Source organism: Panulirus ornatus, chromosome 4 (genome assembly GCF_036320965.1).
Source record: "Panulirus ornatus isolate Po-2019 chromosome 4, ASM3632096v1, whole genome shotgun sequence".
Taxonomy (NCBI): domain Eukaryota; kingdom Metazoa; phylum Arthropoda; class Malacostraca; order Decapoda; family Palinuridae; genus Panulirus; species Panulirus ornatus.
Genome location: NC_092227.1, coordinates 57,113,619 through 57,131,391, shown reverse-complemented (window position 1 = coordinate 57,131,391; position 17,773 = coordinate 57,113,619). Strand labels below are relative to the sequence as shown.

General features: G+C 43.3%; 1 protein-coding gene across 5 annotated transcripts in view; it reads right to left on the bottom strand.

Moving 5' to 3' along the window:
• LOC139766338 (major facilitator superfamily domain-containing protein 6-like) overlaps positions 1 to 17,773 on the bottom strand; it is a 283,394-nt gene that overhangs the window by 64,239 nt on the left and 201,382 nt on the right. For all 5 annotated transcript variants that reach the window (XM_071694893.1, XM_071694874.1, XM_071694860.1 and 2 more), the window contains one exon: positions 13,783 to 13,924. In XM_071694893.1, coding sequence (XP_071550994.1) covers positions 13,783 to 13,876 — 94 coding nt within the window. In that variant the 5' untranslated portion in view covers positions 13,877 to 13,924. The remainder of the gene's footprint in view (positions 1 to 13,782; positions 13,925 to 17,773) is intronic.

Sequence of the window (17,773 nt, the reverse complement as noted above, 5' to 3'; positions counted from 1 at the left end):
TTGGTTGGAAATATCTTAAAAGTAAAATCAAGTGTTTGTGAAACGACATAAGCTAAGGAAGGAGTAGCACTACTCCTGAAGCTGGAGTGTGAGAAACTGAGTGTGAAGCAGTAAATTTCAGATTGATGTGGGTAAGACTAGAGAGGATGGCGAAAGATGGGTGATAATGGGGCTTATGCACCTGGCCATGAGAAGAAAGATCTTCAGAGGTAAGTGTTTTGGGAGCAGCTGGGTGAGTGTGTCAGCAGTTTTGGTGCACGAGACCGGGAATCATTGATAGGTGATTTAAATGCAACGGTTAATAATGTGGCAGTTAAGGGTATAATTGGTTCGCATGAGGTATTCAGTATTATGAATGGAAATGGTAAAGAGCTTGTGGTGTTGTGTACTACAAAATGACCGGTGATTGGAAACACCTGGTTTAAAGAGAGATATACACAAGTATAAGTATGAGAGAAGGAGAGATGGTCAACGGATATACATTACGAATTAATTGATAGGCGTGTAAAAGAGAGACTTTTGAATGTAAATGTGCTGATAGGGGCAGCTGGTGGGATGTCTGATCACTCTCTTTTGGAGGCAGGGGAGAAGATTTGTAGAGGTTTTCGTAAAAGAGGAAACAATGCTAGGAGAAAAGAGAGGTGAGGCTAAGTGAGCTTGGAAAGGAGACTTGTGTGAAATAATACCAGGAAACTTTTATTGTAGAGTGGCAAAAGGTAAGAGCAAAGGAAGTGAGGGGAGTGGATGAGGAATGGGAGGTATTTAGGGAAGAAGTGATGGCATATGCAAGACATGCATGTGGCATGGAGGAAAATTGATGGTTTGATTTATAGCCCTTAGGCGGGATCAAACGCCATTAGAGTGGTGTGACGACATCCACAACCAAAAAGGCAAATTGTAGGTTTAGTTTAAGCCCAAGGGTGGAAAATGGGCAGATTGAAAAGGGTAGTGAGAGGTGAGATGAAGAGGTAAAGATGTTAGTGAAAGAAGGAAGAGAGGCATTTGGACGGTACTTACAGGGAAGGAGCGCAAATCATTGGGAGATGCATAAGACAAAGCGGTAGTGGTTGAAAAAGAGGACAAATGAGGGTTGGGGTGAGAGATATCATTAAACTTTAGGGAAAATGAAAATATGTTTTGGAAGGATGTAGTCAATGTGCGAAACACTAAAGAACAATAGGGAACAAAGGTGGAGGGGGTAAAGGGGAAGTGGTAATAGGTAGTGATGAAGTGAGGAGGAGATGGAGTGAGTATTTTGAAGGAATGTCAAATGTGTTGGATGATAGAGTGGCAGATCTAAAGTGTTTTGGTTGTCGTGGTATGCGAAGTGAGAATGTCATGGAGAATAGCTTGGTGAAGAGAGAAGAGGTGGTGAAAGCCTTTGCGGAAGATGAATTGTGGAGTGGCGGAGGGAGTGGATGATATTGCAGTTGAATTTATTCAGAAAGGGGTGACTGTGCTGTTGATTGGTTGTTATGGATATTCACTGTATATAGGGATCATGGTGAAGTACCTGAGGATTGGTGGAATGCATGTATAGAGAAACCGTGCAAAGGTAAAGGGGATAAAGGTGAGTGTTCAGACTATAGACGCGTAAGTTTGTTAAGTATACCTAGTAAGTAGTATGGTAGGGTATTGATTTGAGAGGGTGAAAGCATGTGCAGAGCATCAGATTTGGGAGGAGTAGTGTTTTTCAAAAGTGGTAAAGGATGTGTGGATCAGGTTTTTGCTTTGAGGAATGTATGTTAGAAATACTCAGAAATACAAACGAATTTGTTTGTGGTATTTATGGATCTAGAATAGACATATGATAGTGTTGATAGAGATGCTTTGTGGAAGGTCTTAAGCTGCTAGAAGCAGTAAGAAGTTTTTATCAAGGGTGTAAGTCGTGTGTACGAGTAGGAAGAGAGGAGAGTGAATGGTTCCCATTGGAGGTCCATCTACGGCAAAGGTGTGTGATCTCACTATGGTCGTTTGATTTGTTTATGGTTAGGGAGGCAAATGCATGAGTCTTGGGGAGAGGGGAGAGTATGCAGTCTGTTGGGGATGGGAGGGCCGGGAAATGAGTTAGCTGTTGTTCTTCGATGATACAGCACTGGTGGCTGGTTCAAGTGAAAAATTGCAGACGTTGGTGACTGAGTTTGGGAGAATATGTGGAAGGAGAAAGTTGAGAGTAAATGTGAATAAAAGAAAGGATATTAGGTTCTGCATGGTTACGGAGAAAGGAAGTGAAATGTTTTATATATCTGGGAGTGAGCTTGACAGCGAATGGAACCATGGAAGCGGAAGTGAGTCCTAGGTCGGGGCTGGGAGAGGGGAGAAGGGGGGGGGGAACGAAGGTTCTCGGAGCGATTAAGAATATATGGAAAGAGAGAACGTTATCTCAGAGAGCAGAAATCGGTATGTTTGGAGAGACAGTGGTTCCAACAATATTATATGATTGCGAAGCATGGGCTATAGATAGAGTTGTGCGGAGAAGGATGGATGTATTGAAAATTAAATGTTTGAAGACAATATGTGGTGTGAGGTGGTTTGATCGAGTAAGTAATGGAAGGGTAAGAGAGATGCGTGGAAATAAAAAGAGAGTAGTTGAAAGAGCACAAGTGGGTGTGTTGTAATCGTTTGGACATATGCAGAGAATGAGTGAGGAAAGGTTGACAAAGATGAAATATGTGTCAGAGGTGGAGAGAGCGAGAGGAATCAGGAGAGCAATTGGAGGTGGAAGGATGGAGGGAAAAATATTTAGAGCGATCAGGGCCTGAACATGCATGTAGGTGAAAAGCGTGCCTGGAATAAAGCGAATTGGAGCGATGTGGTATACTGAGGCCAACGTGCTGTCCATGGATTGAACCAGGGCATGTGAAACGTCCGGGGTAAACCATGGAAAGGTCTGTGAGGCCTGAATGTGGACATGGAACTGTGGTTCCGGTGCATTACATATGACAACTAGAGCGGATGTGGCCTTTCTTAGTTTCTTTCCTGGCGCCACCTCGCTGACTCAGGAACACGGCGATCGGGTGTGGGAGAGAAGATAATGTATATGCTAGCAACACTTGATTATATTTCCACACATATCCTCCCCTCAGGTGTGCCAGGAATTTCAATTGTCCGCTACACTTAGCACGTTTCTCCCAACTCCGTGTGTCCTTGTTATGAACATCCTGTCGCCGGCACTAACTCTGAGGTGTCCGCTTTGCGGGGACAGTGTAGACCAGCGGGAGGGTGGGTTGTTGGAGGAACAGGTGGAGGAAAGGCGCAGGAGGTGTGACGCAAGAGGATGCTGTTGTGCAGCCTTATAGTTTGTTTTCGCACAAGTAATGGAAGCTTCCATGCCCAGTATTGGTCATGCAGGAGAGAAGGGAACAGAATATAAAATGATGATTACCAACAAAATAGCATCAGCGTTGGTATTCAGACTGACGGCATGATCCTCACAGCTAAACATCCAAGGATCTATCCTTTTTTCTAGTAATGTTTCTCTATTTGTGTTGCAGTATGCGGAGACTGACATCAATTGTCTTAACCTGGCGCCCTGTTTGATTCCTTACAACGTGTCTTTAGTTTTGATATGCATTCGTGAAAGAGATGTCTGAGGCAAGATTATCCAGTAGATATTTAATGTATGAAATGAATCTAGAGTATGTAATGCAATGACAGTCTTAATATGAGACCTCGAAAGATGCAGGTGCAGGCGCACGTACACTGCTGAGAGTTACATATAGGTCTTCCTCCACCACTGCTACCTCGCGCACGTGCAGGGGGAGGGGGTTGTCATTTCAGGTGTGGCGGGGTGGCGACGGGAATGAATAAAGGCAGCAAGTATGAATTATGCACATGCGTATATATGTATATGTCTGTGTATGTATGTGTATGTATGCGTTGAAATGTATAGGTATGTATATGTGCGTGTGTGGACGTGTATGTATATACATGTGTATGTGGCTGGGTTGGGCCATTCTTTCGTCTGTTTCCTTGAGCTACCTCGCTAACGCGGGAGAGAGCGACAAAGCACAAGTTATAAATAAATGATATATGTATATATTTTTTTTTTTTGCCGCTGTCTCCCGCGTTTGCGAGGGAGAGCAAGGAAACAGACGAAAGAAATGGCCCAACCCCCCCCCATACACATGTATATACATACGTCCACACACGCAAATATACATACCTACACAGCTTTCCATGGTTTACCCCAGACGCTTCACATGCCCTGATTCAATCCACTGACAGCACGTCAACCCCGGTATACCACATCGATCCAATTCACTCTATTCCTTGCCCGCCTTTCACCCTCCTGCATGTTCAGGCCCCGATCACACAAAATCTTTTTCACTCCATCTTTCCACCTCCAATTTGGTCTCCCACTTCTCCTCGTTCCCTCCACCTCCGACACATATATCCTCTTGGTCAATCTTTCCTCACTCATTCTCTCCATGTGCCCAAACCACTTCAAAACACCCTCTTCTGCTCTCTCAACCACGCTCTTTTTATTTCCACACATCTCTCTTACCCTTACGTTACTTACTCGATCAAACCACCTCACACCACACATTGTCCTCAAACATCTCATTTCCAGCACATCCATCCTCCTGCGCACAACTCTATCCATATTATTTATTTATATATTTATTTTGCTTTGTCGCTGTCTCCCGCGTTAGCGAGGTAGCGCAAGGAAAAAGACGAAAAAAATGGCCCAACCCACCCATATACACATGTATATATATATACACGTCCACACACGCAAATATACATACCTATACATTTCAACGTATACCTATATATACACACACAGACATACACATATATACACATGTACATAATTCATCCTGTCTGCCTTTATTCATTCCCATCGCCACCCCGCCACACATAAAATGACAACCCCCTCCCCCCCCTCATGTGCGCGAGATAGCGCTAGGAAAGGAAAACAAAGGCCACATTCGTTCACATACAGTCTTTAGCTGTCATGTAATAATGGACCGAAACCACAGCTCTCTTTCCACATCCAGGCCCCACACAACTTTCCATGATTATCCCAGACGCTTCACATGCCCTGGTTCAATCCATTGACAGCACGTCGACCCCGGTATACCACATCGTTCCAATTCACTCTATTCCTTGCACGCCTTTCACCCTCCTGCATGTTCATGCCCCGATCACTCATAATCTTTTTCACTCCATCTTTCCACCTACAATTTGGTCTCCCACTTCTCCTCGTTCCCTCCACCTCTGACACAGATATCCTCTTGGTCAATCTTTCCTCGCTCATTCTCTCCATGTTACCAAACCCTTTCAAAACACCCTCTTCTGCTCTCTCAATCACACTCTTTTTATTACCACACATCTCTCTTACCCTATTATTACTTACTCGATAAAACCATCTCACACCACATATTGTCCTTAAACATCTCATTTCCAGCACATCCATCCTCCTCCGCACAACTCTATCCATAGCCCACGCCTCGCAACCATATAACATTGTTGGAACCACTATTCCTTCAAACATACCCAATTTAGCTTTCCGAGATCATGTTCTCGACTTCCACACATTCTTCAACGCTCCCAGAACTTTCGCCCCCTCCCCCACCCTATGATTCACTTCTGCTTCCATGGTTCCATCCGCTGCAAAATCCACTCCCAGGTATCTAAAACACTTCACTTCTTCCAGTTTTTCTCCATTCAAACTTACCTCTCAATTGACTTGTCCCTCAACCCTACTGTACCTAATAACTTTGCTCTTATTCACATTTACTCTCAGCTTTCTTCTTTCACACACTTTACCAAACTCAGTCACCAGCTTCTGCAGTTTCTCACACGAATCAGCCACCAGCGCTGTATCATCAGCGAACAACAGCTGACTCACTTCCCAAGCTCTCTCATCCACAACAGTCTGCATACTTGCCCCTCTCTCTAAAATTATTGCATTCACCTCCCTAAAAACCCCATCCATAAACAAATTAAACAACCATGGACACATCACACACCCCTGCCACAAATCAACATTCACTTAGAACCAATCACTTTCCACTCTTCCTCCACGTACACATGCCTTACAACCTCGATAAAACCTTTTCACTGCTTCTAACAACTTGCCTCCCACACCATATATTCTTAATACCTTCCACAGAGCATCTCTATCAACTCTATCATATGCCTTCTCCAGATCCATAAATGCTACATACAAATCCATTTACTTTTCTAAGTATTTCTCACATATATTCTTCAAAGCAAACACCTGAATCCACACATCCTCTACCACTTCTGAAACCACACTGCTCTTCCCCAATCTGATGCTCTGTACATGCCTTCACTCTCTCAACCAATATCCTCCCATATAATTTCCCAGGAATACTCAACAAACTTATACCTCTGTAATTTGAGCACTGACTTTTATCCCCTTTGCCTTTGTACAATGGCACTATGCAAAAATTCCGCCAATCCTCAGGCACCTCACCATGAGACATACATACATTAAATAACCTTACCAACCAGTCAACAATACAGTCACCCCCTTTTTCAATAAATTCTACTGCAATACCATCCAAACCCGCAGCCTTGCCTGCTTCCATCTTCGGCAAAGCTTTTACTACCTCATCTCTGTTTACCAAATCATTTTCCCTAACACTCTCACTTTGCACACCACCTCGATCAAAACACCCTATATCTGCCACTCTATCATCAAACACATTCAACAAACCTTCAAAATACTCACTCCATATCCTTCTCACATCACCACTACTTATTATCACCTCCCTATTAGCACCCTTCACTGAAGTTCCCATTTGTTCCCTTGTCTTACGTACTTTATTTACTTTCTTCCAAAACATCTTTTTATTCTCCCTAAAATTCAATGATACTCTCTCACCCCAACTCTCATTTGCCCTCATTTTCACCTCTTGCACCTTTTTCTTGACTTCCTGCCTCTTTCTTTCATACATCTCCCAGTCATTTGCTTTATTTCCCTGCAAAAATCGTCCAAATGCCTCTCTCTTCTCTTTCACTAATACTCTTACTTCTTCATCTCACCACTCACTACCCTTTCTAATCTGCCCACCTCCCACGCTTCTCATGCCTCAAGCATCTTTTGCGCAAACCATCACCGCTTCCCTAAATACATTCCATTCCTCCCCCACTCCCCTTACGTCCTTAGTTCTCACCTTTTTCCAATCTGTACTCAGTCTCTCCTGGTACTTCCTCACACAAGTCTCCTTCCCATGCTCACTTACTCTCACCACTCTTTTCACCCCAACATTTTCTCTTCTTTTCTGAAAACCTCTACAAATCTTGACCTTCGGCTCCACAAGGTAATGATCAGACATCCCTCCAGTTGCAGCTCTCTGCACATTAACATCCAAAAGTCTCTCTTCCGCGCGCCTATCAATTAACACGTAATCCAATAACGCTCTCTGGCCATCTCTCCTACTTACATACGTATACTTGTGTATATCTCTCTTTTTAAACTAGGCATTCCCGATCACCAGCCATTTTTCAGCACATAAATCTACAAGCTCTTCACCATTTCCATTTACAACACTGAACACCCCATGTACACCAATTATTCCCTCAACAGCCACATTAGTCACCTTTGCATTCAAATCACCCATCACTATAACCCGGTATCGTGCATCAACACTACTAACACACTCCCTCAGCTGCTCCCAAAAGACTTGCCTCTCATGATGTTTCTTCTCATGCCCAGGTGCATATGCACCAATAATCATCCATCTCTCTCCATCCACTTTCAGTTTTACCCATATCTTTCTAGAGTTTACTTTCTTACACTCTATCACATACTCTCACCACTCTTGTTTCAGGAGTAGTGCTACTCCTTCCCTTGCTCTTGTCCTCTCACTAACCTCTGACTTTAGTCCCAAGACATTCCCAAACCACTCTTCCCCTTTACCCTCAAGCTTCGTTTCACTCAGAGCCAAAACATCCAGGTTCCTTTCCTCAAACATACTACCTATCTCTCCTTTTTTCTCATCTTGGTTACATCCACACACATTTAGATACCCCAATCTGAGCCTTCGAGGAGGATGAGCAATCCCCGCGTGACTCTTTCTTGTGATTCCCCTTTTAGAATACATGGAGGGGAGGGTTTCCAGCCCCCCGCTCCCGTCCCCTTTAGTCGCACCAACACTGCCCAACTGGTTATAGATAACACAACACAATGTAAAATAAAAAAAAAAAAGCAGGACAGGAATGAATCACATCTTGAATTACTACAAATGAGAGTGTTGACAGATATGCCGATCGGTTGACCAATTGATGAATACATCGTATACATCCCACTGCTCAGCATCTTACTGAAAACATGATAATACTGGCGCATTGCCACGACCCTAAATGACTACTGGTAAAAGAGATCATGTACGTCAGAGTGTATACTCCCTTCATAAATCGTCAAAGTACAGGGAAAGCTACGACTGTCCAATTATTTTTCTCCAGCATCCCAAATGACTTCACTGTTTACCTCCACCGGGTTTTCCCTGGTGCGGAGACCTCAGAGAAACCCACCCGCAGCTGTTGTTGACCCACCGAATTTGACCCCTACTGACCACACTACCGAGCATGAACTCCCAGGGAACAAGATCCACTCGATCAACATGTTGTCTACGTCACACTTTACCGGATGAAACAAGACGTTAAAACGTGTGGTTAGACAAATTGAAAAGACTAGCAGAAAGGTTGTTAGTGTTGATGATACACTGGTCTTTAAACAACAGTATTTGAATATATAAACCTGCACCTGTGGGTGTATATATACTCCTGGTCAGTGTAGGATGATGTGTGTACACAACAAGTACTGTGTACACAAAGTCGCTACACCTGTTAACAATGTAACTGGGATAATATCAAAGACTCTATGTACCATAAGTACCCAAAATGAGCATGACAAATATACACTAAGTGCTCGAGATCTGGTGGCAAATATGGACGGGGTTGTACTGCTCACTGGAGAGCTTATGTTGGTGTACGTGGACACTCCAAGTTCTGGCTGACAGTTTGCTAGTAAAGTAAGCAATTCAAGTACATTCATTTTATGTCCTAAACCATGAATAAATGTTCCGTTTTGATAATTAGTAAAAGGTCCTGAGTGGTAAGTTACAGGCTCGTCTTAATCCACCTTAACTTCACATCATGGGTTTTGACCTCAGCGAAATAAGCTATATGAACAAAACATCTACTTTGAATTATCTAGCATTCATCTTCATCAGGTTACTCAGCACCCACAGCGCCACAGAAAGACTCCCTCCAGACGTCTCCTCAGCATCCAGCGAGAGTTACAATAGGATAACACAGACAAGTGCTTTGTTAACTTTGAAAGGTCAGTTCAGAACATCACCAGATGTCTGAGTTGATTTTGTCGCAACCCTGACAGAGATGGAACATGCGCCCGAGGAAACCCCGTCGGCACACCGTCCTTGGATGCGAGGCTGGCCAGCGAATGAGTAACGGAGGTAGACGGCACTCCTGGTAGAGCCGCCTCACTGCACCGTTACGCTGGAAGGTTTCTAAAAGCCATAGTAGCAGCCCGTGAACACAGGGACCGGGGCCCATAAGACGCAACGCATTTCAAGCCAACATACGGCTGGGCTAGATCATCCTGTATCATAATCTTTCATAAGACTAACATCATGTGACATTCAACTATATAAGTAAGTTAGGACGTTGAGATGACACAAGGATGTGAAACATGGCTGGATATAGGTTAATCTTGCATCAACAGTGATTATGAGACATGTTTCAAGTGTTTGTGAGGCGGCCATCATGTCACCACTATAAGTTGGTGCATCCTCCTTTGTGTACAACCAATGAACAGATTTCATTCAACTTTAGATATACACCCCTAGAATTGGGCAGTGATATAAGGTACCTGGTTGTTGTACGAAACATGGTGTACCGGAACGACGCGTCGTTGGCTTTCCCCGTCCAGTCCCTCACTACTCTGGTATTACATTCGGTGCAGCTGACGTGATGGGTAAGTTCTGAGGATTTGCAGAGTTTCGCACAGGGAGGTTTCCTCAGTGGCACAGACAGCCTTCTTCTGAAGACTTCATATCTTTTAGCGTCTTCTTTTTTTAGGTGGAGATACACATCTCTGTCCTAATTTCTATTCGTTTTCCAAGTTGTATGGCAATAACTTACTCGCCTTGCAGAAAATGAAAACTCTCTTTAGCTGCATACAAATACATCATCGTTGTCATGATGGGCAACGACAGCGATCACATGACGAAAAACCCTAACAAATTCTAAGCAAACATGATCTGATCATCTCCTCCACCCCTTCCTTGAGCAGGCCTCATGTTGTAGGACATCCCTGCATGGCACATGACAACTGCATATCACTGTGACTTAGCTCTTCTCCCTCCCCTCCCAACACACACCTGGCGTCTCACGCGGTGGCCACAATAGCGTCGCTTCAGAGTCAAGATCACGAGATGGACAACATCCTGCCAGGCGTCATGCCTCGTCAGATGGTCTTCGTCAGACTGATCATGGCATCCCCTCTTCCCTTAAGCCCCAGTCGTGCACAATACACTGCACTACAGACTAGCAGAAAGGAAACTCTCTGGAAAAGGACTGACTGGAAGGAAGGAGTTAGAGGATGTGTATTGTAATAAGGAAGGGAGGAGAGCTCCAGGGCTCTCCCTCATCTGCCTGATGGCTTTACGATTCATTAAGTGCAGGTTCAGAAATACTACTTTACTGGCGCCTTTAATCCTTTCACTAGGAGAGCTTTGTTTCTCGGGTAATAAAATGCTTAGAAAAATATTTGATGGTCGAATGCTATATTCTATCAAGATGAATGATTAAGTCAGGAATGACAGTGCCTCGTGAGCTGTACACTATTCATATGAATGATCATGTGTTTGGAGGGTAGGAAACAGAAAAAAGATATATCAAAGTATTTGAGGAAGACCAATTTTGATATGACCCTTGAGTGAAGTAGATGGTTTGAGAGGTAAAGGACAGAAGGGACTCCTGCGACAGGAAGTAATTTTCTTTTTTCATTCTTGATCGCCGTTCCAGGCGTAAGCGAAGAAGTGCTGTGATCAGACGAAAAAGGCCGCATCCGGTCACATCCATTCTCTCTTCCATGTGTAATGCCCCGAAACCACAGCTCCCTCTCCACAACCGCTGTGATCGCTCTCCTAATCATCTGGATCTGTTTTTCACTTCTAATCCATCCCGCTGTAACTACACAATATCGCTCCCAGTTGGTTCTTCTGATTACACTCTCATGAATATATCTATTCTAACGACACCTTTCCTTCCAGCAGCTCCTTCAACGCGTAAATATTGGCACATCAACAAAGTTGACGGGAATAACTTACGAAAATTCATGCCTGACTCTCCTTGGATAAATCACTGTCTCTTATGTGGTGATGCTTCTCTCTCCGTCGAACGCACAGCAGAGGTTATTTTTGCAGGAATAGAATCATTTTTTCCCCTCTTCCTCCAAAACGCCCTCTTCATCCAATCCATGGTTCAACCATTCCTGTTCTGGGACTATTCAGGAAAGGGATCAGGCAGATCGGGCCTGGAATAACCCAACTTCCCCGGATAACCATTCAGCATTTATCACTGCCCGTAATCATTGCAAGTACGTTATCCGTACGGAAAGATCCCTCAATGCGTTGCCGAGGACCCAGCGCTGATTTTCGTGTGCACACAGTCATGATAAAAATATAAGGATTTCTTTAGGCGAGAGATATTTTACCATCATCCTCTCGCTAGGATCCGGCTCAGCTTCCAGAACGCATATCTCCTGGAAGAGGGCGGCAAGTCATGACCGTCCAGCACCAGGTACCTGCCAACACGGCTTCCAGGAACAGCTTCCAATTGTTGGTGCATCTGCTTTCCACAGGTCATGCTCTCCCCTAGGGTGGGATTCGGGGGACACAATTACCCATGAACATGTTTGTTAGAGGCTGAGATGCCCTACCTCGTACGTGGCTAAGGGCCTGACAATCAACGAAAAGAATAAGATAGACGATGAAAAATTTACTCGTGAACATTTCAGTACCTTTCTGTTAACTCTTTGTCATCACATGTAAATAGTCCGTTGTCAGGACGTTCAACCAAAAGAAAAAAATGAAGATCACATATTGATCTAGGAAGTGTTCAAGTCATGCACAAGCCTTGTTGAAAAATTGCCTGTGTTTTCTGCGATTGTACGTGAGTTTGTATTATCATCAGTATAATCACCCTTGAATTTAGTGTTGTAAATGATATTTAATCTATCAAAAGATTTTTGTTTCATTCTTATGACTTTATGACCATTCTTCCTACTACTGGGAATAAACCTGGTGAATAACTTGTGAATACTCGGTGAAGTCTTCGGGGATCTTCACCTGTGTTTCTTTCTAAAGAGAGAAGTCCTTCTAATGCATCTTCTGCCACTATTCACTAGTGGGATAGATGCAGTGTGTTGGCAACCATACACCGTCTGAAAACTGGAAACTCTTTGTCTAGATAAACCATAACACTGGGCGCAATGAAGTGAATATCTAACCCCGATGAATTTGTGTTTTGAACTCATCCGCTGTCCCTCTTGTACAAGTCTTGATTTACTGAGCTCCAAGGCTAAGGTGGAGCTCCTTGCTTCAGGCACAGCGAAGGAGAAAGTCTGAGGTGGAGCTCCTTGCATTAGGCACAGTCTCTTGCTGTGCATAAGGCAAGGAGCTCCACCTCAGACTTGTTCCTAATACGAAATAAGTGACGTGAAAGTGAGGATCCACACTATGACCGAGGAAAGGCAGGTGAAACCCTTTAGTGAGTATTGTGCCATTCTCCAGGGTGAACCTGAGGCAGGAACAGCTTGTAATGTGGTTTGACTGGTCCAGTCTACAGGGAAAAAACTGTCCCAGGTCAACAAATGTGTCGGATATAAAAGCGGTACCCTCTTGGACTGTGATTTTATTTTCATACAGCATAGATAAGGAAACCTACGCTGCTTCCAGTGACCACAGTGAGAGATAGCTATGTTAACATTCATCGCGGCAGGGACGGCAGCGGATAATGGCTACAGCTGGATGACCTCCATTTTCATTTTTGATCATACGAGACAAAAATGCAAAGCTTAAGATATCTGCTGTCCACTCATTCTTCATATCGTCTATCTAACATAAAGGCGGTGAGAGGCGCCTCAGTTGTATGTGTACTGACCCTCGTGAGGCAACGGCCACGCTCACTCGTCCACTCTCCTCCTTACACAGAGTGCCAGCTGTTGCTGCTGCGTCACTAGATCTTCTCCCGCAGAATTATGGTCAAGCTGTCGTAATACTTTCCTTCTGCAGGATGATGAACATAATACTACTCAACATTGTTTGTGAATAATATGATATAAATCTTTATGTGAGAGAGAGAGAGAGAGAGAGAGAGAGAGAGAGAGAGAGAGAGAGAGAGAGAGAGAGAGAGAGAGAGAGAGAGAGAGAGAGAGAGAGAGAGAGAGAGAGAGAGAGAGAGAGAGAGAGAGAGAGAGAGAGAGAGAGAGAGAGAGAGAGAGAGAGAGAGAGAGAGAGGAGAGAGAGAGAGAGAGAGAGAGAGAGAGAGAGAGAGAGAGAGAGAGAGAGAGAGAGAGAGAGAGAGAGAGAGAGAGAGAGAGAGAGAGAGAGAGAGAGAGAGAGAGAGAGAGAGAGAGAGAGAGAGAGAGAGAGAGAGAGAGAGAGAGAGAGAGAGAGAGAGAGAGAGAGAGAGAGAGAGAGAGAGAGAGAGAGAGAGAGAGAGAGAGAGAGAGAGAGAGAGAGAGAGAGAGAGAGAGAGAGAGAGATACACACTCACCTCCATATATAACGAAGAAAAGGAGCTTGATCGGTATGAACTCTTTGGTAGTGAGGTCGGCCCAGAACCGCTTGAGCCAGGATGGCGTCTTCATTGTGACGGTCTTCGCGAGACTAGCACCGCTAGGCGACGTTTACACCACCTGCCAGGAGAGAAATCAACCGTTACAATGATAAAAAACAAAATGACCTGCACGAGAGATTTGGTGTGCATTGTTGACATAATACTTGTAAGATATTTTCTACAGATAACAACATGAGCTTTACCAACATTATGTTAGTGTTGGCTATCAGGTAAAGAAGGAAATCACCCCACAAGACTTTTGATGGAAGGAATAAGTTCAACTTTCTAATATCCTGTCATTTCCTGTGAAGTCTAGACATCCCCTACCAAGCTATTTGTATGGAATTTTAATCTCTTACATTTGGAGCTGCTGTTTTTACCATCATGTTTTTCAGTATTGGATGTATGAAAAAAAGGTTGTAAGACGAGGGCATTCATTGCTCTTACACATACAAGTACATACAAAATGTAAAACACTCTCAGACACATGAACAAACACACTCTTTGACTGATGGCTCCACACACACACGCACCGCGTCCAACCCTAGGACGTGTGTCGGTGTCAGTGGCGCTCTCGAGCGGCCTACAGGTCAACGTGTCGACCTGAACTCACTCTCTCTCAGCCCTCAACCTCCCCAGCTCCCAGCATGATACTTGGATTACACCTGATTGGACCTACCAGCTTCACGCAAAAGTATCTACCTTTCAGGAAATTTGAGTGTGAGGGAGACATATGTACATATTAGATACCTTTACCAGTGAACTAGTGAAGAGTTTCCCCGAGAGGTTTGTCGAAGCTTCGGTCGCCTCAGTAGAAACATGACAATGGCAAATTATCTGGCCCCTGACCGTTAGAGATCCTCGAGGGTCAGATTGAGTTGTGCCGGTAACCCCGGCAAAATTTATTGTGCATCCCTTGCGCATCCTGTGAGCTGTAGCGCAAAAGGATTACAGGGGTCACAAAGTGTGTTAATCAGACCCCAGTGGGTTGATATTGCATAAGATGTTAATTTCGTTACATGTATTTCATGACAGATATTTCAGCACACATATTACATAGTTTCATATGGTAAGTTTAACCGGCTAGATGCAAAAAGTAGGTACAAAACTTAAGATTTCAGGCATCTTGTTATTAACAATAAGATGTTGTGACATTTCTTGCAGGGTTTGTTTAGATCTATTCCTAAGACATAGCTTTCTAGTCTGTGTCCAGATCTTTGACCACAAACTTTACAATTCACATGAGCAACATCTCCAGAATAAGCCAAAGCGCCAATAGTACCTAAATCTAGCCTTAGTCTAGCAGTTACATCATGTAATCTGCTGACATTACTTTCTCCACCTACATGTTTTACTTTACACATATCTGTGTGATGGAAAATGTTTCTACATGTGCTTATCTGAACTCATCTTCGAGCTTCAAAGAGGTTAGTTAGTTCCTTTCTCATAAAAGTTTTGAGGCTTCTAATTGACAACCCAGCTTTGTCATGCTCACAGAGGCCTATAAGAGAGGGAATCTGTAACAATATGATTTGAATCCCTTGAGCAATAATGTTACTCCTTGATCTTAGGGTGTTAAGGGCAAGTAATGAAGATAAAGAATCAGAGATAATCAAACTGTCTGTGGCAGTAATTTCTACCTGCTCAAGAGCGATAAGTATGACGAACAATTCAGTTTGTAGAGTAGATGCTCAGTTGTTTATTCCAGAAATTTTCTCTAATCTATTACCATTGGACTGGATCACAATTAGAGCACAGCCTGTCCTCCCAGTGGTAGAGTCGCGAAAATCGTCACTATAGATGCACTCGGCTTTGCTATTGTCACTTTGGTGTTTCTGTATATGTTCAAGACCACTGGTTTTGGCTAAGTGTTGAAGTTGAAGATTTAAAGTAATTATACTCTTGGGTGGAGAAGTAAGTGTAGTGACGTCAAAGGGAGATATCAGCCAGGGAGGCGGGAAATGCTGCTGCTTCCTAATCATATACAAATCATGTACTCCAAACATTGTCGTGGGATTAACTGTTATTTGGATTCACTTATATTTACTTGTGCCATGGCATATATGGTTTAATAGTTCTTTAGGGACAACGCTATCTGGATTACCACGCAGAAGTTTCAGTCCTATCACAGGATTGATTTCAAGTGTTCTGTCTTCAGTGCTGGGAATACCAAGTTCTTTCTGCATGTTGAGTACTTTAGTGGACTTCGGGCAGCCAAGTAGGATTCTTAAGGCTTCATTTTGGATTGTTTTCAAGTCTGTTGATACCTATGGTGTTTTGTAGTTGGTGCTTAGTTATCAATTAGGGACCTAATGTAAGTATATCATTTTAACAATTCTGATATTTGCTCTATGAGCTCTGAGTCTACCTGCACATTGTCAATTTAGTTTTTTTTCACACTAGCTGCAGTACATGGGACTGAGACATCAAGACATTTAAAGGAGGATACATAGTCAATCGGGTTACTGTCAACTTTCAACTTGGATGATCCGCTCCTGCTATTATCAATTCGCAATTATTGAAGACCTTTGTTCTATCTACAGAAATGATGAGGCCGAGGCTTTCACAGTCTATGTGTATGCAGTTAAGAATAGTTTGCATTACACGACATATTTTGGGATGTGCAAGAATATCACCAGCATAACTAATATTGATATTTCTGGGACACTGTGGAATTGATTTCTTTAATGCATTGATTAGCACACTGAACAAAGCGGGGCTAAGTACTCCACCTTGAGGAGTGCCAAGAAGCATGTCTTTAACTTCACTTTTGTAGTCTTAAAACAACACAGACGACTTTCTATTACAGAAATAGCCGAGAATCCAGTGCAGGAGCTGGCCACCTATGTCCATTTTTGCTAACTCATATAAAATAACCTGCCTATTGGCAATATCAAATGCAAAAGAGAGGACGATAGTCTTGTTTGAGTAACGACCATAGCAATAACAGTAGATACCATCACCATATAGCCAAAACTAACCTCCACTGACCACCAACGACAGTCACCACATTCATCATGTACCAACCAGTGCTCGTACAGACACAAGACCTGTCCTACGCCTCCTACTGTGAATGGCGTACATAATCATTGACAAGTGCACAGCTAAGCAAGCAAATAACCTGGTTTTCACTATAGTTATGTGTACGTCAACTACTGTATAACTGTGACACAAGGAACGTGTCAATCTTCATCACTTAATGTTCACCATTAGATACATAATGTATGTCAGTGCAGTATTTACTGTAGTTCAACAAGTATGAAACTGTTCATCACAATGTTCACCACTAAATACAAAACGTACCTCAACAGAAAGCTACAGCAATGCAGCTATTATGTAATCTTATATCATGTAATATCCAACAAATCACTTGGTCCTCGTCACTCACAGAGGGACCAGCCGCAGAAACGAGCAATTAAACGTGGTAATTACATGTTAAATGTGGCATGTCAAGTGCAACATTAGCGCAACTGCTCATCACTTTACGTTCAATTTATTATCACTAAGTGCATAATATTAGTATGACTAATAGTATTTGCTGTGTAAACTTTCCTGAGTATCTGGTAATGTGACTATGCTGATGTGCCTCGCTCACGTGCTTATCCAAAGTGTGGAAATATCCAGCCCTAACTTGATGTTAAGTTCTTTTAAGAGTACTTAGCAAGTTGCTATCATGTTCTCCCAGTTATGTACTGCCTGTAATACCTCAACTGTGTATTTTCAGCTGAATGGCTGCCTAAGTTTAACAAATTATATTTTCTCTACCAATTTATCTATCTACACACACGTACTTGCCCTACGAAGGTGTGTGTGTGTGTGTGTGTGTGTGTGTGTGTGTGTGTGTGTGTGTGTGTGTGTGTGTGTGTGTCTGTGTGTGTGTGTGTGTGTGTGTGTGTGTAAAGACAGTATATATATGCAAGGTTGAGAA